General features: G+C 45.7%; 2 protein-coding genes, 1 non-coding gene and 1 pseudogene across 3 annotated transcripts; 1 reads left to right on the top strand and 3 right to left on the bottom strand.

Annotated features, from left to right (window-relative positions):
- Positions 1-1,286: 1,286 nt before the first annotated feature.
- On the bottom strand, positions 1,287-4,041 carry LOC119399010 (serine/arginine repetitive matrix protein 1). Its single transcript, XM_037665825.2, has one exon. The coding sequence runs from the start codon at positions 3,518-3,520 to the stop codon at positions 2,036-2,038; it is 1,485 nt and encodes a 494-aa protein (XP_037521753.1). The 5' UTR covers positions 3,521-4,041; the 3' UTR covers positions 1,287-2,035.
- LOC119401047 (U6 spliceosomal RNA) lies at positions 3,957-4,059 on the bottom strand. Its single transcript, XR_005185383.1, has one exon. It is a non-coding gene; the product is annotated as a U6 spliceosomal RNA (small nuclear RNA).
- Positions 4,060-5,139: 1,080 nt separating this feature from the next.
- Positions 5,140-14,263, top strand: LOC119399904 (ribonuclease P protein subunit p21). The gene is made up of 5 exons (XM_037666795.2): positions 5,140-5,348; positions 5,456-5,556; positions 6,332-6,414; positions 8,147-8,373; positions 14,006-14,263. Exons 1-4 carry the CDS (start codon positions 5,295-5,297, stop codon positions 8,371-8,373), a joined length of 465 nt encoding a protein of 154 aa, XP_037522723.1. The 5' UTR covers positions 5,140-5,294; the 3' UTR covers positions 14,006-14,263.
- LOC119399905 (methionine-R-sulfoxide reductase B1-A-like) lies at positions 9,583-22,893 on the bottom strand (annotated as a pseudogene).
- Between the last annotated feature and the right edge of the window lie 1,849 nt (positions 22,894-24,742).

Genomic DNA, 24,742 nt, shown 5'->3' with positions numbered 1-24,742 from the left:
TAGAAATAGACAGAAAGACAAAAAAAATAGAAAGAAAGAGCAAGCATAGCCATGTATATATAGTATAGCGAGAGGTGGGAAAGAGAGAGGTGAGAGGGTAAAAGCGTAGCTAAGCCAGGACCAGCTAGGTGACCACCAGCGCTGTTGTGACCCAGCCTTGCGCAACTTAGTGCAAGCTGCACTAATCTTTTGTCTATTAATCATCGATTAAGTAATCGGTTATTCGCAAAGTTTCGTGTTCTGACTGTCTATACAACCATAGGTTTCTCATGGTTCCGTAGCTGGGGGTCCAGGAGCCATTTCTTTCTGTGCATTGCTTCTTCGTGAGGTGTTCATCTAAACTCATTCATAAGCCTATGAACAGCCTGACTGAAACTCGGACTCAACAAGGTGACAATCAGCCATCCTGGAACTTACGAAGAATTGACTCATTCATGCACAAAGTTGTGCTTACTCATCATCATACGGATTCCTTAGTATAGATCATATACGGATCAATCCATGTCATATGGATTAGCCGGGATGCACTCTGACTCAGGCTCCCACGTTCTGTGAAGCCTTGCGGATAGCTCAGAATCATGAGTTTGCAGACTATGAACCCCATAAATGGCACTGACGGGTCTCTGTAAGCTTTGAAAAGCTCTGCAGAGTACAAGAATACAAGCATGCATGCTTTTTTTCTTAATCGCTTCCTGCTGCGTGTGATATGCCATACAGCTTAACACATCAGCCCAGCAAAGGGCATTGTGCTTGACAGCTAACACAACCTAGAAATTGTGATGTGCGCTTGCTGAAAGACATTGTTCATTCATCAGGAGCATCTGCTGTTACTCGTATAATAAACACCAATTGGCTTCTGTTAGACCCTGGCGGACCATATCAACTGGTTTAAACTAAACGTTGCTTGCTTTTCGAAGCTGTTAAACAGTTGTACATAAAGGCGAATTGAACCAGCTCTGGTGAAATAAAACTCAAACATTTATACCGTTCGAGTTTCTCGTACTTGTTAAAACTTGTGAATTGGATGTAAGCAGCATGCAATGCCTTCATCTAATTTTCCGGTGAACCCGCTTGACCGAACTGCTGCCCCCATCAGGCAATTATACCAGATTCAATTCTGGGTCCAATAAAGATTGCCTTTACCTTTTGTCGTCATCTTTTTTTTTTAAAAACGCATAGGGTGCTCTTGCAACAAACATTCTGGCGTAGTCAAGTTGTACAATAGATTTCGCTTAAAGTTAACTGCTTTGCAACAAGAAAGACAATGCTTATTACAAAAAAAGTGAAATGTTTATTACATGTAATATGAGTAAACATGCAGTCATTTGATCAACACATTTTTGTTATGCGAGACAAATGCATCACAGCAAGGCTAACATTTAGCCGCTTTTTGCATAGTATAACAGCCAACTGTGAGCTGGCTGTGCAGGCAATGGCTAGGAACCTCTTGTATCGCCTTTGTCAGAAACATCCGGCAGACAGTACACCTCGTCGTAGGAACTGCAGGACGGAGCTAAAACAATTTGGAATTGCACTGTACTACAAAGGAAAGACACAAGAAGAAACACTATTGCACGTTACGTCAAATGCAGCCGTGACCAAATAGTTCTGCAAGATAGCCTATCACTACATCTTGATTATTGCCATATGGATACTTATTCAATACCATTCAAGAGTACCATTTTAGTTTTAGCGCCTGGCCACTTCTTTTTGATTATAACTACTCCTGTTAGAAGAAAAACAAAAGAAACTCCGAAGCATTGAGGTGACATAGCAGGCTATTACATTGTCTGAACATTGTTCAGTCATGACTTGCTTGGCGAACCACATGGTAAAATTTTAGAGCACTGTAGTGTAACAGCCGAAGCACTCGTTTTAAAAAACTATAACTGCCAGCAGTGAATGTGTAATATTCAAACTATTACTTCACAGTACCATTGTATCGCTGACCCAAACGCTGAAATACATTGGTAATATGAGCGTTCAGTGCACAATGTCATGAGATTGCTGGAAAATTGTCAATCAAGCACTGTACCTAACCCCATGGATCACACTCGGGCGACTTTAGTTGTAGGCTGTGAGCTCTGCGAGCTTTGTTCCTACGCGGAGTCGACCCAACCGCATCTTTTGATGCAACCGCGCATTCGGTGGACTGCCTGGCTGGTTTGGCTTCGCTTTCATTACTGTTGCCGTTACGTCTGAACAGGAGAGACTCCACGAGAGACGGTCGTCTCTTGACCTTCGCCTTGGTGTTCTTCGATGTGGAGTCCCGCGACACGTTTGCCTCGTTCTCCTTGCCGCTGCTGAGAAGTCGCTCAAAGGCGCGCTTGAGGGACGACCTCCTCCGCAGCCTCTTCGGCGACGTCTGTGTGCCTTGTGACACCACTGACGGTGAAAGAGGTACGATCGCTTCGATGCAGTGGCGGTACGGAGTGACTGTCGGAGTAACTACTCCGCCTTGCGCATTCTGACAAATTGAAGAGATTTTCCACGTTCCGTGTGGGGCTGAAGGGGTTCTTGCACAAGGTGCGGATGACGCTCCGGGAAACTTCACGAAGCACTGGCCCAGTGCGGGCGATGTTGTGGTTGCGCTTGAAGTTACAGTGCTTCCAGTAACGCGTTGCGGCTGCGGAGATAAGGCACCTTGAGGACTCAAAGATGATGCTGGCATTACAACGGGTGGTGTTGGTATCGCAAACGGTTTTCCATGTTGGACCCTGCACGGTCGCTTAGACAGGACGGGTCGCGTTATCGTAGCTGTAGCTGATGGTTCTTGGTGCTTTGTGGTAGCCGCTTCCGCGACTAAATCAGGTGAATCCGTCTTCAGCCGTTTGGGCGACTGCGCCTCTAGCTGCTCATCGGTCGGCGGGTCGCCGGCGATCGCTTCGCGATACGACCAGCTACGGCGCAGTCTCTTCTTGATAGCCGCCGCGCTGGCAACGGCGAAGTTTCTAGGCGATCCCAACTTGCGAGGAGGTGGCTTCGACTTGGTGGAGCCGCGTCGCGTCGGGTTGGGCGGTAGAGTCGCCGGCTGGAGGCTCCAAGCCTTGGGCTGAGGACTTCTAGAGGCCGGCGAGTTCTGGAGAACTTGAACGGGCTGCTGAAGTCGATGATTTCTCGCTTGCGTCGCGTTGCTTTTGTTCGAAGCGTCGCAGTAGCCCCATCGCCTGAAGTTCCTCGGTGGCGTGGGCTGCGCAGGTTTGAGCGCCGTGGAAAGCGCCAACTCGCGTGGCTGTTGGCACTCGCGCGCTAGGTTGGTCTCCAGCACTCGCCGTCGCAAATCGCAGCGCGGCGTCAGTAGCGCGTTGCGCGCCCGCCCGCTGACGCATTGGCGAAGAAGCAAGGCCTTGCGGGTGGCGTCTAACCTGTGGAGTCGTTCTCGACGAGCGTCGACCTGAGCGGAGCTCGGCTTCGGCGTGGTCGACGGTTGGCCGCCCGTCGATGTGCGGCCGTTCGAACGGCGATGGCCGGTAGCTGCCGCCGCGGGTGGAGATGGTACGGCGTTTTCTCTCCTCTGCATGTCGTCGATCGCGCGCGGTTCTGGGTTCGGACACGGTCGTTGCGTTGCGACTCTACCAACTTTTGCGCTTTTGCGACGCGACTGAGCACGGCAAAGCCGCTTCGAAGTTTGCGAACTTCGCGCTGGTCGAACCGATCGACCAATGGCGCGGCACCATTCAGCCGCAAAAAAATAAAAACAAATGAAACACACTGGTATGCGGCTCTGCCCGTACCGGTTTTCTTTTCCAGTGCGCCGTACACCGCTTGCGCCTACCCATGCAAGCAATGCCGTGCACAAACGAAATCATGCATGCAATAAAAACACGTTTAATAACTGGAATACGCGACGTAAGTACCCGATGCCCGAAAGTATGTGTTGCCGGGTCGCTCAGAATCTACGGCACCTTCCTTGAAAAAATACTGGCAAGTCCTACAATGATGTGCTGAAGGAACAAAAAAATGTGGAACGCTTCACGATTTTGCGTGTCATCCTTGCGCAGGGGCCATGCTAATCTTCTCTGTATCGTTCCAATTTTAGTATATGTACTTTGGAAGTACACCACCTAGATCTTCGATTCCCTATATATAGCCACAGCATTTCTCCTTGCGAATGGTGCCGGCGAATAGCTGAAAATAAATTGCATTTATAGGTTTCAGACGCAAAAATTAACGTAGAGAAACTGTACTTCACCTGCAACAGATTCATTTGTATAAAACTTTTACTGCAATTGATTAGTCCAAAGTTTATAACTTTAAATCATTGAGAAAATTGAGCGTGAATCATACAAGTAGACACTAAATATGTCAGTGTGCTCGTGCACGCCTTGTAAAACTCCGTCCGACTCCGTCCAAATAATGACACTGTTTTTGCAAATGACCACTGCGTGGCAGCACCTTATTAAATAAATTACGCATATATTTAAAAAATGACGTAATCAAAGTCCTGGAAAATTTTATTTGCATGAAAATTGTCTACGTCAGTTTGTCACGCAAGTTTATTTTCATATATTCAAATGAGTTTTTATTGGTGTGTCGCCATCTCGCGTCCACTCATGTAAACTCTGAAATTGTAAACTTTTGTTGCCTAACTATTTGCGTTTGTATGCTATGTGCGCAGTGCACACACACTCAGCCAGATGGCGCTTTCTTTGTTAAAAATGCGACGTTATTGCAAAACAACATTGTCGATTCTTTGATTTTTGGCAAAGCTAGTGCAGAGCTTGCATTACAGATAGATGCAAAATGTCAGTTATAGCAAATTCGCTTAAATATACCTTTGTGGTACTCTCTATATTTCTCAGAATCTACCACACAATTGTGGTAGTAACCGGCCCAAATAGGCACAGTGCTTTCGCGCCTATAAATAAATGTTACAAATTGCTTTTCATGTTCTGGTGTCCGATGAAGAGTATAGCTGGAATTACCGTATGATCTTCTATGATTATAAATATATTCGCTGAGGATGCCAAGACGTTTTATGTGGAGTAGGCCTTTATTTTGCTGTTTTTCCTCGGAAAGCGAAAGTGTCATGACGTTATGAGAGATGAAGCAGATGAAGCTTGTTGTTTGAGAGCAGTTGACGTGACGTTGTTTGGCCGCTAAAATTTATTCAATGCATCTTACATTTCCCATCGACTTAGCGCTGCCGGAGGCCTTTACAAGCTCATCTCCTGCTTGCGTGATGTAACATCTTTGGTAACATTACTGAAACCGGAACGCCGGAACCAACTGCTAAGAAAGTCAACTCAATCCAATCTTAATCGAGCCAAGACGAGTGCGGAGTGGTCTGTGTGATGTCGCTGGTGAAAGGCGGAGACGCTTTTCACCGCATGAACTTTCTGTATCAGGTACCGTGCTTGTATTCATTTTGCAACTGCTAAAACGCAGGAGCGATTGCAGATTGCCGCTCAGAGACCGTCTCGTGCTCCACTTTAATTCTTAACTTTATCCGCAGGTTGCAAACAAAGTTCTGGAACAGGATCCTTCAGCGGGCAAGGTTGCATCTTTCTATGGTCATGTGCTGCACATGATATCTCGCCGCGTCCAAGCCAAACTGTGAGCGTTCCGAGTTTGTAGTTTCGTGTAACTAGGGTTGCTGATGCTATTGTTCGTCACATAATCGTTTTTTTCTTTCCCTTGCCCACCATTCGTCCTCAGTGGGCAGGGCCTGTGTTTGCACTAGTTGGCAACAGTCAAGTTGGCAAGCGTGTTTTTGTTTGTGGTTATGAACAACCACAGCATAAATAACTTGGTCTTGGTTTCACTGATGATCTCCCGTCATTTCATGAGGAATGTAGGTGGAGGAACGAGCTATTATTATACTGGCAGCTAGATGAATGAGTTGATTGCAGGTATAATTGAGCATTGATTTTGTTTATGACGTGTGTGAACGTGCTAGTTAACGTGCGCAGTACCGTTGGTTCGATGCTTGTATATTGTTGAGCAGTATGCATGACTGTCCATAACCAGTGAGTCATTTTACATCGCTATATAAACAAAAACATCTTTCATTTAGGAAATCTTCCCTAAACAGGCTAGGAAGTATTCTCACTCATAAGCGTGCGCACAGGGTGGGGAGGGGGGGGGGGGGGCGGAAAGTCAGCGCCACACGTTGACATAATAGCGAGGGGGGGTGCAATGTCAGCGCCATACATTGACATAATTGGAAGTGGGGGGGGGGGGGGTCGCTGCGACGAACCCCCCCCCCCCACCAGAGGGGAACCCTGCGCACGCCTATGTTCTCACTGATTTATGTCATGATGTTGATTACGAAAACTGAACGTCATTACAATTTCGTTTAAGTAGTTCAGAACTTCGCTCTTTTCTGCAGCGATCCCAGCATTAAACGCAGTCTGTGCAAGAAATGTAGTGTGCTCCTTTTTCCTGGAGTCACCTGCACCGAACGTCTGAGAGGTGAGTGGCTGTAGGCGTCAAATATTCTGAAGTGAAAACATATATTCACAGAACGGATTATGTGAACAGGCTGCCTTGATCTTGATGTAGCTTTTGGTGCACGAAATGACGAGGGCACAGAGATGTGAGACGCACAGGTGTAAACCTTATTTTCTTTCTTTATTCAATAGTGAAAATCTTGTACAGGTCCAAGCAGAATGAGCGAAACGATAAAAGCGAAGCTGATGAAGTTTGAAAATATGAAAGCACAGTGTAAAGTAGTAAAGAACTATTCCAGTCGATTGCAGTGCAAGGAAAAAAGAGAAAGGCCGAATAACTGAGTTCGTTTAAAATATAGTGTCAGTGAAATAGGATGAGGGTGACGAGTGTGCATTGATGTTGAAGGTGAAGGATAGGGTGAAGGGTTAATTGCTAGGCCCTGATTCAAAACCACAAAAGAAGCAAGAAAAGCTGCTGTTGCATGCAAAAGGAAAAAGGCCGAGATTGGCAAATCGTGCTAGCACGATTGACAATGCATGATAGCACGAATGGCAATAGTACGATTGACAATAAAACCAACAGTTGCCTTTGATTACCAAGGAGCAAGTAGAAAGGCCTACTAGGAATGACGTTCAGCAACAGCGTTTTGGGCATGTTGGTATTACTTTGATATAGCTTATTTTTGCATTTGAAACAAGGTCTGCGGGCACATGTTCCACGTCTCTCCATGGTTGCGTCATTTCGGGTGACAAAAGCTACATCAATGTCATACCAACACGCCCAAAGCTCTACGTTACTGCTTCGGTCTATCATTGCTGGAGATGTGGGGAACGATTTTATGTCAACGAGCCATATTCATAAGCTGCGTATTACCTAAGGTACTGTGACCAAAATTTTAGACTCCCCAAATAACCAAGTGTCAGAGAGTGCAGGCATGGAGCAGCCATCGTGCCAAATTTGACGCTTGAAATATGAGCGGAAGCATTTTGAAAAGCTTGTGAAAAATGGCTGTCTTTCATACCAAAAATCCATTACCAAAAGTGGCAGTGGCGCTTTTATACAAAAGCCATTCCTGGCCATTGTTTTCATATGTAAGCCATGTCGCTTCGTTGTGTTGGTGCTGTCGGTTAGAAAATGCAACCTGATTTCACAGATGAGTGTCTCTGAAGTCATGTTCACATCTGCTTTTCTAGCTCGTTCATGTTTGTCAACACTTTTTCTGCCGTCGTTATTAGTATCATTAAAGTTTAATTATTGTAATTGTGAACCCTTGGCCATAATTTGATGTGGCACATGTATCGTAATTGCAATATTCTAGTGTTTTCATGAAAACCCTGTATTCGCGGATTGAAACGAGACACTTTTTAGTATAATGACTACGATGAGCAATTGCTCGTGATAACCACGTCATGTTGCTGCCAATCTAATTAAAGGTAATTTTGGCTCTGATGTAACTGTTCTTGTCAAAATTACGCCAATATGAAAAAAAAACTGTAGACGCTTGTAACGAAAGTATGAGCATTACTCAGCCCTATAATTTTTGCGTTTCACTTCACGGGTACTATACTCTTCATCTCTCCTACTGATGTGCGCTGGGTCTCAGACACATTTTGTTATGCCAGGCAGCGCTAGAAGTGATACAACGGCACAATTACAAACAGTGATCTCTATCACTAAACAGTGAAGCTAGAAAGTGTTAGAATTGTGCTACACTCAATTTTGTAGAGTTGCATTGCTGAATGCTTCTTTGCAGCCTCACCTGGACGTGGTCAACGCCTCGTCGTCACGTGCCTTCACTGCGGCACTATCAAGCGATTTCCCACCAGGCGGGGCTACGAGTTGTGGTACGACAAGGCGGAAGCCCTCGGCAACCAAGCCATTGCCGCCACTAAAGACAGCGCCGCCAAAGGGAGCACCGCTTCGACTGCCAATACAGCTTCAACAAAGGGTGACACACCAACAGCCACTGCATCGAGCTAGGTCAGTCTGCTGTGTGCTGCTTGTAAACTCTGTGCAATGTTTACAGACGGCGCATACCTTTGTTTGTGTTGGGCTCTCATCGCAAAGTTTGCGTTGAAGTCATGGACAGCTCGAAGTGACAAAGACAGCATAAAGCGAGTTGCTAACCTTTCTTCATATAACATTTCAGTTTGTTGCTGTCGCTTTCATTGCTTCACCCTTGCAGTGAAACCGACTTTTACAGCGAAAGCTGCTATGGGATCACAACAACAGCTGATTTTAGTGGCGTAGTCGTCTGCTGCCGCCGCCAGTGTCAGTAACCGTTATCGTGCACAATGAGTAAAAAAATATCCAGGATCGAGTGGGCTTTGAACCTAGGCCCTCTCTGTGACTCGAGTATTCTGCCACAGAGCCAGACTGCACTCTGAGAAAAAATAGAGTATTTGGGGAGTATTTCTGCTACACAACAATAATCGTCATCCATCTCGTGTTATTACCGCGGTCCCGGCACTTCCCGGTCACGAATGACGCGTGCGTTGTCAGCATGACATAGCATTCTTGATAGGAAAGTGACGAGAGCCACGTTTTCAAGAAAGGAAACGTGAGCAAGCCAGATGATGGCCATTTTTTTGTAGCAGAAATACTCCCCAAATACTAGATTTTTTTTTAGAGTGTGGTTTTTGAAACTCCTTCAAAAAAAGACCCATGTCGTGTTGGTCAAGGAATCATGTTAACAGATGTAATGTGGTGTGGCATAAAAGTAAAATAACTAGGTGTCACACAATGCGAATTGCGTAACAAATGGGTGGATTAGAGCTTCCCACCCTTTACAAATGGCTCAGCCATAATTAATCGCATCCGTCCTAGCATCAACAATGGGCATATTATGCCTTACAAATGTGTAGCGGGTACCTCTCTTCTTTGCAGGATGGTGAATAATGGCATAGTGGGTACTTCCCTAATTCGTAAAATTATGATTTATGGCATAGCAGGTACATACCTTGCAACTGTACTTGTAGTAGTTGTGCCAGGAGGGCTTACAACAGGTTTCGGAAAGGCTGCTCCTCTAGCTTTCACTGTGGCTGTGCTGTGTGTGCCGTGTAGGCCTGGCGTATTTTTAATATCCCTTCACACTAGACCATTGCATACAGTCACCGCTGCGCTGAAGAAATTGGATACACATCAAACGATATTGCATAGGCCTAGGATAACTTCAAAAACTGTCAAATATGCAACGCACAAAATAGCATTTTGAATCATTTATGGACCGTGGCTTCCCACTCTTCCGTCTGTTCGTGACCTAGTTAGGCTTTTTCAAACAGGCTTCATCTGCCAGGAAGTGGACGGTCCATTGATGCAGCTTGACGACCCAGCAGGAACCACTAGCAATTGCTGTCTGTCCTCCTATTTGCCTCACGTGGCTGACTTGGACTTGCTAGGCGGCTTTGGCTTCTGAACCGACGATCCCATAATTGGCTCTGTCGAGGACATTTCGGGCTTGCCTTGGCCCTTGACCTGCACAGAATCGTCGAATTTCTTTGGTTTGGATCAGGGCTGGGCCTGCGTAACATTGTCGGATTGCTTGATTTTGGATTCGGGCTTGGCTTCAGGCTTGGTTTCGGGCTTGGCCTGCTCAGTGTTGCCGGGTTGCATCGTCCCGGACTTGGCCTTGCCACTTGCCTTAGCCTTGGACTTTAAGGACTGTTCGCCTGGTCATTCCGTAGAAGACGTGGAGCCCTTTTTTTCAGCCGGCTTGGGATCCGGCTTGGCACTTCCCATTGCATCTGCCTGATTGGTGCTTGCCTGATTGGATTTTGCCTCTGTAATGTGCGAGAGAAATAGCTTTGTAAGAGCTACTTGTTGACTTTCCTTGTAGACTTCTTTTGGAATTGCCAGTACTGATTTATTTTGGGTCCCTATTTTAAGAATGCGTGGGACACTGCTTCTCATTTTAGTAATACTACAGGCCAATGCTTTGGCCTGGGCAGGAGTGGCATCACAGCAAGGAAAGAAGCATGCGTAAATAATGTTGCTTAAAGGGGCCCTGCAACACTTTTCTAGCATGCTCAAAAAGCGCTGCCGATCGGTAGTCGAGGCTCCCGAGAACACGCGAGCCAAATATTATAGCGATGCGCACGGCCTGGAATTTACAATAAATTCTCAAAGTCAGCTGAAAATCGCTCCCTCTTCTCTCGACAAATGATGTATTAGTCCGCAAAATATGACGCGATTGTCGGCAGTTCCACCATTGGCTGATGTTATAATCACGATAACACCCTCATTATTACTTTCGTTGTTAATTTTGAGTTCAATAAGTAGATAATATGTATGTTTATATTATGTTATCGCGTTAAAAACACCGAACAAACATTAATATTAGCACTTCCGGTCTCACCGACAGCTCGTCTGCTCGTAGTTGCGTGGTTCCGTTTTCTTCGCCATGCGCAGTGCCGAAAACGTGAATATTTCTGTGCTTTTGACCATCGCCGGTTGCCGTTGAGAGTGGCAGCCCTTCGAGTGTTGCCTCGTCAGCTGAGAACTGCATCGTCGGCACCTTCTCACGACCGACCGAGGCACGGGCGCAGCGTGTCTCCGATAACAATGCTGGCGTCCGGTAATGGCGGCGCTTCGGGGTCGTCTGCCAGTGCCGTCTTACGAGGCGGTGTATCGGAGTATGGGCCGAAACCGATCTCAGCTGTCATTCGTTCCAAACGAGCGCGCAGGTTTGCTTCCATGGTTGGCAGAGCGATGAAAATACTACGGCGTTCGAGGTGCACACCCAACATTACCAAACCGACGCGCAGTTTTCAAGCACGCGCGATACACAGCGGCTCCGCTCGACGAGAACGACGCAAGCCGACCGGAAGTGGCGGCACAGACCACGTGGTTGCGCCCAGACGACAGAGAGAAAAAAATGAAGAAAAAAACTCCGCCGGCGCTCTTGGGCGGAGCCTCGCTCTTCTGCGCTCCCTCCCTCGACTCGCTGCCTAGCTTTCCGCGCGATCACGGCGTTGAGTTGAGGGAGAAAGCTGCGGAACGTGATCTCTATAATTTGGTAACACCACTTAGACTTGACGGATTCGAAAAATTTTTGCGGCATATGACTCGTGAAGAGTCATACGTCAATAATGAGACTATTCCAATATAACTAAGAAAGGTGTTGCAGGGCCCCTTTAAAGGGGCCCTCCAACACTATTGAACCCCCCATTTTTTACTTGCGGGTTGCGTAGACTGATGGCTGGGGATAATTTTAGCATAAGTTTAAGCACCGATATCAAATTATTTAGTATTTTAATCACGCGTTGAAGTCGCTACATCGCTGCTGACCGCATCAGCGCGTAGTGGCGCTTGCCAGAACTATTGCGGGCGGAAATGACGAAGATGGGCGCTGGCCTATGATTGGATAAATGTAACGTTAGAAGTATGTTAGAAGTAATAACGGCGTTGCATCAAAGTTGAGATTACTGTTGTGTTTCGTTTTTCTTTTCTGTGCTTTTTCAATGAACTCCAAATAGCCGCCGTCGCAACAAAAAATATCACTACAACCACAAAGTACGACAGAGGTAACAGAGGCGCCGGTTGCCACTTCGCCTCTGGTTGCTCTGGCTTTCTTTTTTTTTTTTTTTGCCTGCGCCGGTCGGATGTCCATATGAAACGCTTGCCCCTCTTCTTTCTTTTTGCGTCTGTACGTTTGCGAGCTGCCTCTTTCCGCATGCGCGGTAGGCTCATGATTGTTGTTGAAACGGTGCAAGTAATCCTCTTCGTTGAATTGTTGTCGCTGCACACTTGTAACTCGTCGGGCTGCTCACCCAACAACCCGCGTAGGGGCGACCGTGTTTAACCGCCCATGCCGCTCCACAAATTCCCTTCTCAGAATGAGAAGAGGGAATGACATGGAATGTCGTTGTAAGGAACAGCAGACAAAGCCTTCCCAGCCTCGCTACGAAGCAGTAGCGCCCGCTCAAGTTCTGACAAGTCAGGAGGAACCACGTTTGTTACTATGGCAACGACGTCAATACGTTGAAAAGGAGAAGCAACAATGGTGTGCGAGCTTCCCCTACGTAAGAGCTTTCAGCCCATTTCATTGGAGCGCCATCCGACGTCACAGCAGAGAGTGAAATGTGGTCACGTGACCCCGCGAAAATCGAGTTGAGGGCAGGCATTTTTTTTCTTGTATTTTGAATTTTCTAAATTGAATAACTTCGTACTGCGTGCCGCTATCGCTGCCGTTCTTGCTGCACTAGTTCGTCCGTACTTCAGTCTACGCAATCCACGAGTAAAAAATGGGGGGTTGAAGAGTGTTAGAGGGCCCCTTTAAGATGAACATAATGCATGAAAATAAGAAGCAGGGATCACATTTTGATGTGGCTAAAATTCACAAAAATGGTTTGTCAAAGCAGTTGCAATGTCTTTGTATGGACACATTAAAGAACCCCAGGTGGTCAAAATTTCTGGAGTTACTAGTCACTAGTCATTGGTGGAACGAGTCGACAGGCATGACTTGTGGAGAAAAACAACAGGTCAGAACACGCGAGATACGTATTCATCAGTATCAATGGAATCTAGCGGGGATTAGTTTAATAATTGTTGTGGTTTAATGTCCCAAACCATAATATGATTGTGAGGGATGTGGTGGGATTAGCTTAGGTTAGGTCGAAATCATATACTTTGTTCCTTAGGTACACGTTAAAAGAACTCCAGGTAGTCAGATTTTCTCCAGAACCCCCACTGTGACTTGCCTCATAAACATATTGCAGTTTTAGCATGCAAGACCGCAGTATTTAATTTGTCAAACATGACAAATTAAGTACTGCGGTCTTGACAAACTTGACAAATTAAATACTTTGAGACCCCACCAAACTTGGTGGGGTTTCAAAGGTCGCCAGGGTTTGAAGATACTGCTACAGGTAGCAATGTCTTAGAATCCTGCTACCTGTAAGTGTCTATTTAGAACAGTTGTACAAAAAGAAATACATGATACCGTGAGTACACTCGTGGCGACCGGGACAGTGGTACAAGTTGACTACACAAAACATTGACTGAAGATCAGTAAAACCAGCTGGTGGTCTAGTTGGCACTGCATATCTGATGTTTCAGCTCAAAGAAGACACGAGGACACAGCGCTGTGTCCTCATGGCTTTTTTGTCTGTTTCATGTTTCATTGCGCTAAAACACAAGATTGGCCGAACAGTCATGTCATTCATAGTGCGGGCAAAATCATACTTTCTTCCTTAAGTGTGCGTTAAAAGGATTCCAGGTGGTCAGAATCACTCCGGAGACACCACTATGGGTAGAAATAGAGCATTGGACGCGTTATCCATAGGTTGCAGGCTCGGTCCCTGCCGGTGGCAAGTTGTCTTTTTGTCCATTCTAATTTCTCACATTTATGTCATAGTTTCTGCAGTACAGACCAAAAGACTACAATTAACGTCCCCTGTACCTTCGTTGGCTTCATTGTCTGTTGATTTTCATTATGTAATGAGGAATTGTTGCACAACTTGGATGATGAGCGAGAACACTCGAAAGAGAACTGTCGGCACTGGGTAATTAAGTAACGCTAACTATTGTCGGCCATGTCGTACGCTTTCTATAGCCATCAAGTCTAAAGTTTGTCCCGGCTGTTCCTTGCTTTTTTTTTACTCGCCATTCGCAGCTTACCGAAGTCGCTGCCGTGGTCGTCTCGCCATGGAATCTGGCGACGCGGCAGCCCAGTCGCCCAAGCTGAACGAGCTAGCTGCGACGATGTTCGACAAAACAGGGCAGTACATTCAGAGCGAGCTGTCGTCTACGCTGGACGACTACAGGCTAACGGAGGAGATGAACAAGGCCACAGTGGCCAAGTACAGCGACATGCAGCAGATTGCCGGCAACGTTGCGAAGTCCCTGAAAGAGCTTAACGACAAGTTTCACCACCTCAAACCGTGCCTAGACCAGATCGACCAGGTGGAGGAGAGCGTCGCCAAGCTGGAGCAAGTGGCGTACAAGCTGGACGCCTACTCAAAACGGCTTGAAGCGAAGTTCAAAGTCCTCGAGAAACGCTGAGTGGTGAGGGTCTTGCCGTTGTAAAACAGTTTTCGAAAGAGAACTAAATGCACAAAACTTGAAAGGGACACCACAAAAGAAGACGCACGTAAAGATAGAGTGCAAGCTGCCAAGTAAACAATCCGTAGTTCACGCTCGATCTTTGTGTGTCTCTTTCAAGTTTTTATTTTCCTTTTGAAGAACGAACCAACTAGCCTCTCAAGACATCCTGATCAACTGTAAAGCAGGTGTGGCTTCATTCCAAGAACTGTTCTGTGCTACACCTGTGTTGAGGTTGTATGCCAGTCTAGTTTGCATTGTAGCGCCTTATAAATAAAATAAATTATGTGACACTATAAAAAAATGCGTTCGCTCTTTGCTGTGCGTCATCTGGGTTGTGCTGACAATTGCCACACTATAGCTTTAACTAAGGTGCCCTTCTGTTGCTTTTGGTCGGTTGAGACTGCGAACTCTAGCCAAACACAATCGCTTGGTATGTCATATATAGTAGGGTTGCTCGTTTTGAGGTAAAACCCAATTAACACAGTTATTACACCACGGACATACTTAAAAGGATCGGGTTAAACCCAATTTCTCCCCTAATTCCAAAACCATATACCAACCATTACTTTGTGTTTTGTGACACTGCACGGAATTTTTAGTGCACGCGTACAGTAAAGCCTCGGTGATACGATCACGGCTCGTACGAATTTCAAGGTGATACGAATTTCTCTGTGGTCCCGGCCAAGGCCCATTAGCCCTGCAATGTATTAGAGTACGGCTGTTGCGAACCGATTTTCACCACGCTACGTTTGATACGAACGTACGCTAGCGCAAAGGTACGAACAGGCGCCCGCACTGTCGCGGCAGTCATGCGCGGTCGCGGGCATGCCCGCTGCGCGACTATCAACAGTGCCTCGTTGCGTCCGAGATTGGGCTCGCGAATCTTGGAGGCCTTTATGCGCCTTCATGTTTAGATTGCAGATGGCGCTGACGTCGTGTTTCTTTTCCTTTTTTTTTTCTTCCAACGCGAGCACTGCGTTGCGTGCCGCAGTGCTCGCGGCAGCAGCATCTTTGTACTGTGTTAGCACGTGCCTGCCACGTCGATGCAAGCCATGTCCTCGCAATCAGACGTTCTATGAAACAAAACCGAAACTTGCGCGGCAGGTCCATCACAAAGTACCATTAAAGGTGGACGAAGGCCCCAAGAGACAAAGTGGAAAGTTTTGGCGAAGGAGCTGGGCATCGCAACGTACGCGCACATCTGCCAACTCTCCAATTTGCACAGGAGACTCCCGAATTTTGAGCAAACCTCCCAATTGTGTGGGCACGGCCGCAAATCTCCCGAAAAGCAGCCCCGACACCTCCGCGATAAGAAAATAACAGCAACAAAGGACAGCGATTCTAAAATTTTTGCTTGCAAAACGCTTCTAAAGTCACTTTCACCTCAGCACTCTGGTGTTATGCAGAAAAGCGTAGTAAGATTAGGAAGGGGCTACTAGCGGTCAAGCGTCACAACACATCTGGTTCATTAATTACACACGCGCGCACGCACCGCATATTTACGAGTACAAGTATGATAGTTGACGTCTGCAAACTTTACTGGCAATTATTCAGAGATGTTCATGACGTCGCTGTGGCCATGAGAAACACTAAATCAAAACTATGCCAACTTTCTTTTGTCGCGTACTAAGTTTCCATGTTTTCTGGTGATACGACTTTCGGTTGATACAAATATTTTTGGTAACCCCGCGAGATTCGTATCACCGAGGTTTTACTGTACTATCTATCTGGCCTTGAGACAACGTAATTTTGATCCTGTTGGGTTAAGTGAACTCCAGTTATCTAAACATTGCGGGGTCTGAAGAGATGCCGTGCTCATGGAACACATGGAGACGGTAGACGCCTTTGAGCGACCAGCACGTACACGTGTACATTTATTAAACACTGCTTTTACATCACTGCGAGCTCACCAGCCGAATCTAATACATAACTAGTAACGCGCTTACATAACCAGATACATAATGCAATTTCAACACACATGAAACATAACACATGCAATGTGTGCATGCAGCGTCGCCGACGTTCGACTCACCACGATGGGCTCACAGGAAACGAGCCGCAGTATCACCCCCATGGACCCGCACAAACCACGAACGCTGCCAAACCCTAAAGAGACTCGCGGCCATTTCCTGTGTGCCCACCTAACCTCGCTGCTGCCAGGTGGTGCTGCTGGCGTCACCACGCTAACCCTACCCCGCGCGAGCACAGTGCCACCTCTCGCCCGACGACTGTTAAACCTAACTGCGGCTAATACGCAAGACGTTCGTGCGCCATGAGGTGCAAATGACTTTACAGGGGGTGAGAGCAACCCCACAACATACTAATTAATTTCGCTTTTTTGTCGACAGTGTGTGTCGCACTGTGAATGCTGCATGGCTCTCAACCAGCTGTCCAACAAATGCGCCTAGCTCTGAGGTTAGCACATTAACTTAGAGTGCGACTAACCCTTTACCGTCATTGTCATCATTTTGTATATATTGTCACGGGGTCGTGATATCCATGAAGACAGCAGTCGGTGCGTTCAAGATGAAACTCTTTATTTGGCCGAACTTGTGGCCGGGAAATGAAGACGAAACTACAGCAATACACGCTGTACACTGATGGCGGCGAACAGGACGTCGGCCGTTGATAAAACTGCTCATGGCTGGGACTCACCGTCTTTTATACATCAAGCATCGAACTTTCCAGTGTTATCACTGGTGGTCGCGCAAGCTCTGGAAAAATCTAGACTAACGGCTTTCTGCGCGCAATCTTAACAAAGTGATCTACTACAATCGTGAAGCTTCTCCAACACTGTGGCGCAGTCAGCATTGAGCGTTGCTATCCATCCTTGCTTGCCAAACCCGAATAGATAAAAATAAAACAAGAAACGGGCGTGGCAATATGTATTACTTGGAACATGTGTAATATTAACCCAAAAAAGCCGAACTTCGAAATCGCTCTTCAAAAAACCCCATTTCTCCCTGATTATCAGTTGGAAAAACAGCACCTGAATTTTACCCCCCAAATTTAAATGAACAAACCTACATATATATGCCATAGTGACTGTGTTCTGATGGGGTCATTATATGTAGTATATACATGCCGAACGAAAACAAAAGTGTATTTAAGTTTACATGTTTAGGATATGATACGGTGAAAATCGTACTGGAGCATTGTAGCACAGCGTATATCACAGCCCGAATGTCATAGTAGGCAGTCTTAAATCCTTATTTAATTTCATAGTGCTTGCAACCCCCAAAATGGCCATCAAAAACTGGACACTATTGTCCTCTTGTGCAATCATTGCTCCTTCAACAACTGCTGCGGTGATTGTCGTCGCCTGCTTTTTTCGGTAGGTGACGACTGCAAATGGCAGCAGGATGTTGTTTGTTGAGCATCATGTGCGCTGTCGCCATGGCATCTGTTGTTTCATGAAATTAATGAGCTGAACTAGTTCAGCCAGTGTGGCATTGCTTTTCTTCACAATACCATTCCTCTAGTTGGCACCCAGCACATTACCTTAGAAAAATCACCCTTTGTATCGCGTCCCTAACTTCACATCGTGAAAATTCTAAAAGGGGGGAGGAAAAAAAAAAAATGGGCGAGCAGATGCAAGTGGATCGATGCGGTATTGCTGTGCCACTTGCAACCAGTCAGAGGGCACAGCAGTTTGTGATCCGAGAACAGCGATAACACAGCGGTGACAAGAGGAGCACTAAAAGAGTTTGGAAGCGAGCTCGTTGGTACGGATTCATCTTAAAAACACAGCGCTTATTTAGACATGGACAGAAGAAACATCAAACGAGGACGGGCGCTGCTCCCGTCCTCGTTTGATGTTTCTTCTGTCCATGTCTAAATAAGCGCTGTGTTTTTAAGATGAAAGAGGAACAGACTACTTACTACGTGGAACAAACTCCAGGGAATCGGAGAATATTCAGAAGCGGGACTTCCCATCGGGTCCCTCGCGCAGGAACTCATGGCCCAGGCCATTGTTACACTTGTTGCAGTAGACCTGCAGAACAACAGAAGAGTTGTAGACCACAACGTTTAAATATTTTGTTTAGATTGCGAGAAGTGTCTATGTATTCAAGGTTTGAATACAACTTATCCAAAAACTCAGTTTTGCTGCAAGGATGAAGCAATGAGGGCAATAGCAACAAATTGGAACGTTATACACAGCTCATACCTTTGTGATAGCGGACAGCACACACAAAGGTATGAGCTGTCAAGATGGGGTACGTGTGACCACACCTGGCAGGTCAAAGTACGCTGTTGCTGCCACAGCCACGCAGCCCCCCCCCCCCCCTCCCAGACGGCTGGTGCGTTTCCTCTGTTTGAGCCATGATAGTTATCTGCCCATGCACACTTTCATTTGCGCTAGATACATTTTGTGGGGTGGCGTTATCGCCCTTGGGCCTTATCAGAACCTCATGCCAGCACTAACGTCAACGATAAAAATTCGCCTGGAGTGTCATTTGAACTGCTATAGCAATAATACGCTTTCACACAGAGCATTGCATGGGCCCGGGCTTGCGCAACACCCCATTCCCCACATGTGAACGTTGTTGCCTTGATTCACATTTCATCACTTCCACGTCCTGACTAGTACCAGTCTGATGCAACAGAGTGGTCGCATTTCCTCTGTGCTGGGCACAGTCACTTTCGATTTCACTCTTACAATTCAATTACTATGAACTCAAATTACATGCAACTATTGTCATTTCTAAAAAATGGGTATGCTATGCCGTAACTTGTGACGGCCTGCAACTTTGCCACATAAACAACTGTGCTAAATTCACTAATTAAAAGGTCAAATAACGATTTTCTTGTTAATTAGTCACTTCAGTGTCACTTTGGCTGTGGCAAAGTATTTTTCGCTCGAGGTAGAGTTTGTGTACGAGAATGACAGGTGTCTGACTGTCATAGGATTTTTATCAAAAATTTGTATTGTCTAAAAAGAACATGCTGTATGTATTGTGCACCATTTTGGAAAGTGCATTGTATAATAATAATAATATCTGGGGTTTAATGCCCCGAAACTACAGTATGAATATGGGAGACGCCGTAGTGGAGGGCTCCGGAAGTTTCGACCACCTGGGGTTCTTTAACATGCACCTAAATCTAAGTACACGGGCCTCAAACATTTTCGCCTCCATCAAAAATACAGCCGTCGTGGCCGGGATTCGATCCCGCGACCTTCAGGTCGGCAGTAGAGCGCCACAACCACTAGACCACCGTGGCGGGTCGGAAAGCGCATTGTAGAAGCCAAGAAAGTTGTGATAGCATTCGTATGTTTCACTGCTGCTATTGGCCGCAGGTGTACTCACCTTAAGCGCTGTCTTCGTCTCCTTGACCTTTCGCACGCTGTCGGGTCGCACCGTTTGGCTGAACGAGGGCCATGGCGACTGGTGGGCAAACTTGGAGCCGCTTTCGAACAGCTCGTTGCCGCACCTCGCGCAGACGTACACGCCTGTAACGGAGAAGGCAGACTGTTAGTTTAAAGGGGTACTGACACGAAAATCTTCAGTTGTCTTCTTTTTTTTGCGTCAAATGAAAAGCCAAGCCCTCAAGAGGCTAGAAAGTGTAGTGGCGAGCGGGAGTGTGCCTTGAAAATTAATTACATGTTTTTAAATGCTAGTTTCGGTTCCTACTGTACTCTGATGTCACGACTCGATATGAGCTCCTCGTCACGGGCTCACGCAAGATATTGTTACGTTTCCACGGCTTCTCTGCTACGTGGCTGCGTAGGTGACACTCAAGCAGCCATTTTGTCTGTTTTGGTTTCTCAAGCAGCCATTTTGTCTGTTTTGGAGTGCATGACGTCACCAGAACCATGGAGAAAAAAAAAGCTAGAAGGGAGCGTCACGTGACTGTAGGTCGGCAAACCCATTCATGAGTTGACTCACTCAGACTCAAATCGAGCCGTGAGTCTGAGTGAGTCCGGGTGAGTAATATTTTGGTGAGTTTGAGTCCGAGTGAGTCCGGCTGAGGAAAATTTATTGAGTCTGAGTCCGAGTGAGTCTGGTTGAGGAAATTACTTGTGAGTCTAAGTCCGAGTGAGCCCTAAGCACAAAATATATTTCTTGAGTGAGTCTGTGAGTGAGCTCCACCTTCCATTGCCGACCTGTTGTCCTACGTACTCATCTTCGGCATTACTATCACTTCTTATATCGGCTTACACTTATACTCAAGTCTCTTCACACATATGTCAACGGATGCACCTTCATGCGGCACCCCAATGTTTATTGATCGAAGGCATGAGTTGGTGGGGGGTGCCATGACCTGCCCCTGCAAACTCTTGCACAGGAAGTTGCTCTTGATAAGCTATTTCGTGTGAGTTGCGTATTTCATAAAAATGTCCTTACTGGACTGAAACCACTGATAACACGTATTTGAAGGTACAAGATCAAAAGGCGTATCGTAGAGCACCGATTATGTGAGATATTGGTGTTAAAAAGCATTGGCACCATGATCAAAAAAGCTAATTTTACGATAAGGGACTCGTAAATCGACTTACTCAGACTCAGGTCAAGCCGTGGGTCTGAGTGAGTCCGCCTTTGTAACATGTTGGTGAGTCTGAGTCCGAGTGAGTCCGGTTGGGAAAAGGTTTAGTGAGTCTGAGTCTGAGTGAGTATGGTTGAGAAAAATTTTGGTGAGTCTGAGTTTGAGTGAGCCCTCAGAGCAAAATATATTTCTTGAGTGAGTCTGAGTGAGCTCCAATTTTTTTGCCAGCCTATGCACATGATAATCTTGAAACCCAGCCGTAAAAAATGAAACATGAGCATGCTGGGAATTTTGACAAGAGCATGGAGCACGAGGAGGAAGTGGCATCAGAGGAGGTTGGCTTGTGGACGCTTGGCATGCGTGTTTGTCAATTTTCGCTTTTTTTTTTCCATGAGCCAAGCAGAAAAGAAAATGAATTGGGCGCATGATAAGAATTGTGACATAAACATGAGGAGGTACCGACTTCAGAGGAGGTTCGCTTGTGAACGCTAGGCGCGCCCCCTTCTATTTTTTTCCCCTCCATGACCAGAGCGGATACTGTAGCCTAACATTATGCTCGTGTCGATGTCAGTAGGTGCACCAAGCAAAAACTGACATTAAATATCAAAATAAACTATGTTCTCAGCATTTCCTAAGCTTCACATTTCATCAGAGTCGTCTCCGTATACAGGAGATTTGTACGGCGGAGTAGTCAGCTTTGAAAATTGGTGTCAGTGCGAAAATGGTGTCAAAATTGGTGGCAGACATTCCTCTAATGCTTCCATTCACATACAGTACTTATGCTTATGCATACATGATTAAGTTACAGAAGATGATCAAGATAACTTAGTTCCCCCCACTGCAGTGTTTCCCACCCCAGTTTTGCTTCGAAATGTCTAGCAATCATCCAGTTCCAGGCAGTCCAGCTTTGAAAGCCTCGTAGACATTGGTGTCGATGTTAAAGAGATTAGTGATTAACAGCATGCCTTCACTGGGACATATATCACACCTAATAAAAGGCATCTACTCTTTGGTGAAAACTGGGACGTGTATCGTAACTCACGCAAGGCAACTTGTACTCCAGTGAAACCTAGACCCTATTGGCTAAATTACGTTACATCAAGGCGTCATGCTCGTATGTCTCATCTTGTGCTACTGAGCGTTTGGCTTTCGAGTAACTGAACGTGATTAGCTTTCCCATTATGAAAGCATAGACTGAAGTCAAACTATCGATGATTTGCAAAAATCTGCAGAACAGCTTTCCTGCAAGGTTTTTCTTCAATCAAGCACTCTCATTCACGGACTGCTTTTCTCACTCGTCATGCTTTTGCTGCTCCCAATGACAGCAAAAGTGTCCCCCCCGGATGACAGGTTCCTCATTCACCATGCTTAGGCTGAGGGGTCAATAATGAGGCTTGATAATCCTTTAGAACTTTTGAGAAAGACCATTTGAGGTGTTCGTGTACCTTCGTTGGGATTGAGAGCGCCAAAAGCACGACGAGCAATAAAAGCAGTGTGAATGAGAATGCTTGGTCGAAAAAAAAGCTCGTGGGAAAGCTGTCTTGAATAGGTTAAATAGCACAAAGGAAGCACAGACAAGTAGACGCAGGTAGACACGCGTTTTCTTTGCACCGTTTTACCTATGGACGCATTCCAACTGGCTCGCATTCAGACGTTATTGAGTTACCGTCTTGCAGATTTTCACAAACCGTCCATTTTTCTCCCGAATATTTATTGAGCAGTGTGAAATCACTTTAGAAATACCACAGAATCTCAACGCACAGCACAGCTCAAGGGCACAGGCCCTCCAAACACGTAAATTACGCGTTATAGTCATGGCACAAACTGAAAATGTGCGAGCCCGTGTGCTCTTACCAGGCTTGAAGTGGTCCCGATACTCTTCCGAGGCCTGCCATCGGGTAAACATGGCACTGCGCTTGCTGCAGGCTTAGCCGCAGCTGCCAGGGAGGGATTCTTGTTCTTGTTCTTGTTTGCCTTCAACTATGGCTCACACCCACTGCGGGAGATTGGCCAAGAAGTGAGTGGTTTTATAACATGTTAGAATACTTTAGAAAGGAGGTTACAGAATAGAAACTTTACAAGTTTGATAGAAAATTTTGGCGCTCGATCAAATATGAATATATATAGTAATAATGAAAAAAAAAAAAAAAACCTGCAGTCTTCTTCTTCCTCTACTGCTTCACCTCAGTAAGGTTGGCTCATAACCCACTACAGGTCGACTTTAGACATTACGAAAAAGTGCACAAAAAGACGACGAACCAGGTGAAGAAACAAACGGGACGAGCGCTAGCGTTGTTTTTTCGCCTGGTCTGCAGTCTTTTTGTGCTGTACTTCATTGTGTCACAAGTGTGCCAGCACCAACTAGTTCAGCTCTCTGCCCTCTAGGACCAATACAGGGTGCTGGCCAAAAAGTGAACTGATTATTCCAACATGTCATAAAGGGTTAGAATTCCTCAGCTGCTATAGTAAAATAGCATATAAGTTTCAAATTGTCAATAATGGATTACTTGAAAATCATGAACAGTCATTGCTGCTGCTCAGAAGTGTGCCACAAACCCACTATAGGCCAGTGGCCCATAAAGCAGCCTGCTAGGGAGTACCAGTGATTCAACAGTTTTAAGTTATGGTAACAATACTGTGTCAGCATAAAATTTTTCGGAATGAATGCAGTGAAAGAAATTAGACATTGGATTGGAATGTGAAAACTGACACTGGGTTTACACTTTAATGATTGATTTATACAAAAGGTCTTTATAGACCTCGTAGGAGGCATTGGGCAAGGGGGGCATCAAAATAAGAAATTATCATTCGTAATGGATATGTAGTATTATACCGGAGGAAATGGTATAATGCATACTCATCATTTCTTGAACACGTTAGATTACACAACACTAATTGTTGAGGAAGCATGACTATTAGGGCAAGAACAAAAGGGGTAGTTCAATATCTTGTACATAAAAATACGAGAATAAAAATATTAATAAACCCATAAGCAAGAAGATTACACCAGTACTGCACAGAAATATATTGCAGTGGCAACGTACCACTTAGAGAAAGAACAAAATATATCGTTTGTACAATAGTAGGCAGTTCAAAGTCAAATACATAAGAATACAAGACTAAGTGAAAAGAAGTAATGAATCCATTAACAAGAGAACTAACAAAACACGTTTAACGAGGAAAAAAAAGGCTATGTGCGTTTCGAAATATACCGGTGGTGGTGATGCTGGGATATGTCAAAACAGTCGTTCCTGCTGTGAGAGAGCACTCAATTGCTTAACCATAAAGCATGCAGACACGAAACACAGGTACAAGTGCTATCCTGGAATTTTCACACCTGCTCACCGTGACACATGTTTCAGTGATGCCAGCTTGGCTCTAGTTGATTTGACGGTTTGGAATGAGGGGTAACGTACTTTGCAAAGACTCAAAGCAGCAAGTTTTGAAACCTTTCCATGGCTTGAAACAGCCCATGTGTAGAAGGATGCATTGCAATCCGTGGCATTTCTCGGCAAAATTCTCAACAGAAGTGTAGCTTTCATTTCCTCCATGTCATATAAGTGCCAAAGCAAAAAGTCAGAGCGGCGAAGAAGATTTAATGAATAACAGCGGTGGAAAAAAAATAGCTCTGAGTAGCTATCGAAAGGGCAAAGACGAAATAAGGAGCGAGGCATTTTATGATAATTCAAAGGGAAGCACTTTACTGTGTGAAGCGAGGTCAGGCTAGTGATAAAGCGATCGGGTTCAGAAAAGGGTAAGAAAAATGTACTTGCTGTGTGGAAGCTAAACGATGGAGCATGTTTTAATTGACTGTGGAGAT

This window comes from Rhipicephalus sanguineus, chromosome 7 (genome assembly GCF_013339695.2).
Source record: "Rhipicephalus sanguineus isolate Rsan-2018 chromosome 7, BIME_Rsan_1.4, whole genome shotgun sequence".
Lineage (NCBI taxonomy): Eukaryota > Metazoa > Arthropoda > Arachnida > Ixodida > Ixodidae > Rhipicephalus > Rhipicephalus sanguineus.
This window is presented reverse-complemented; position numbering and strand designations above follow the sequence as displayed.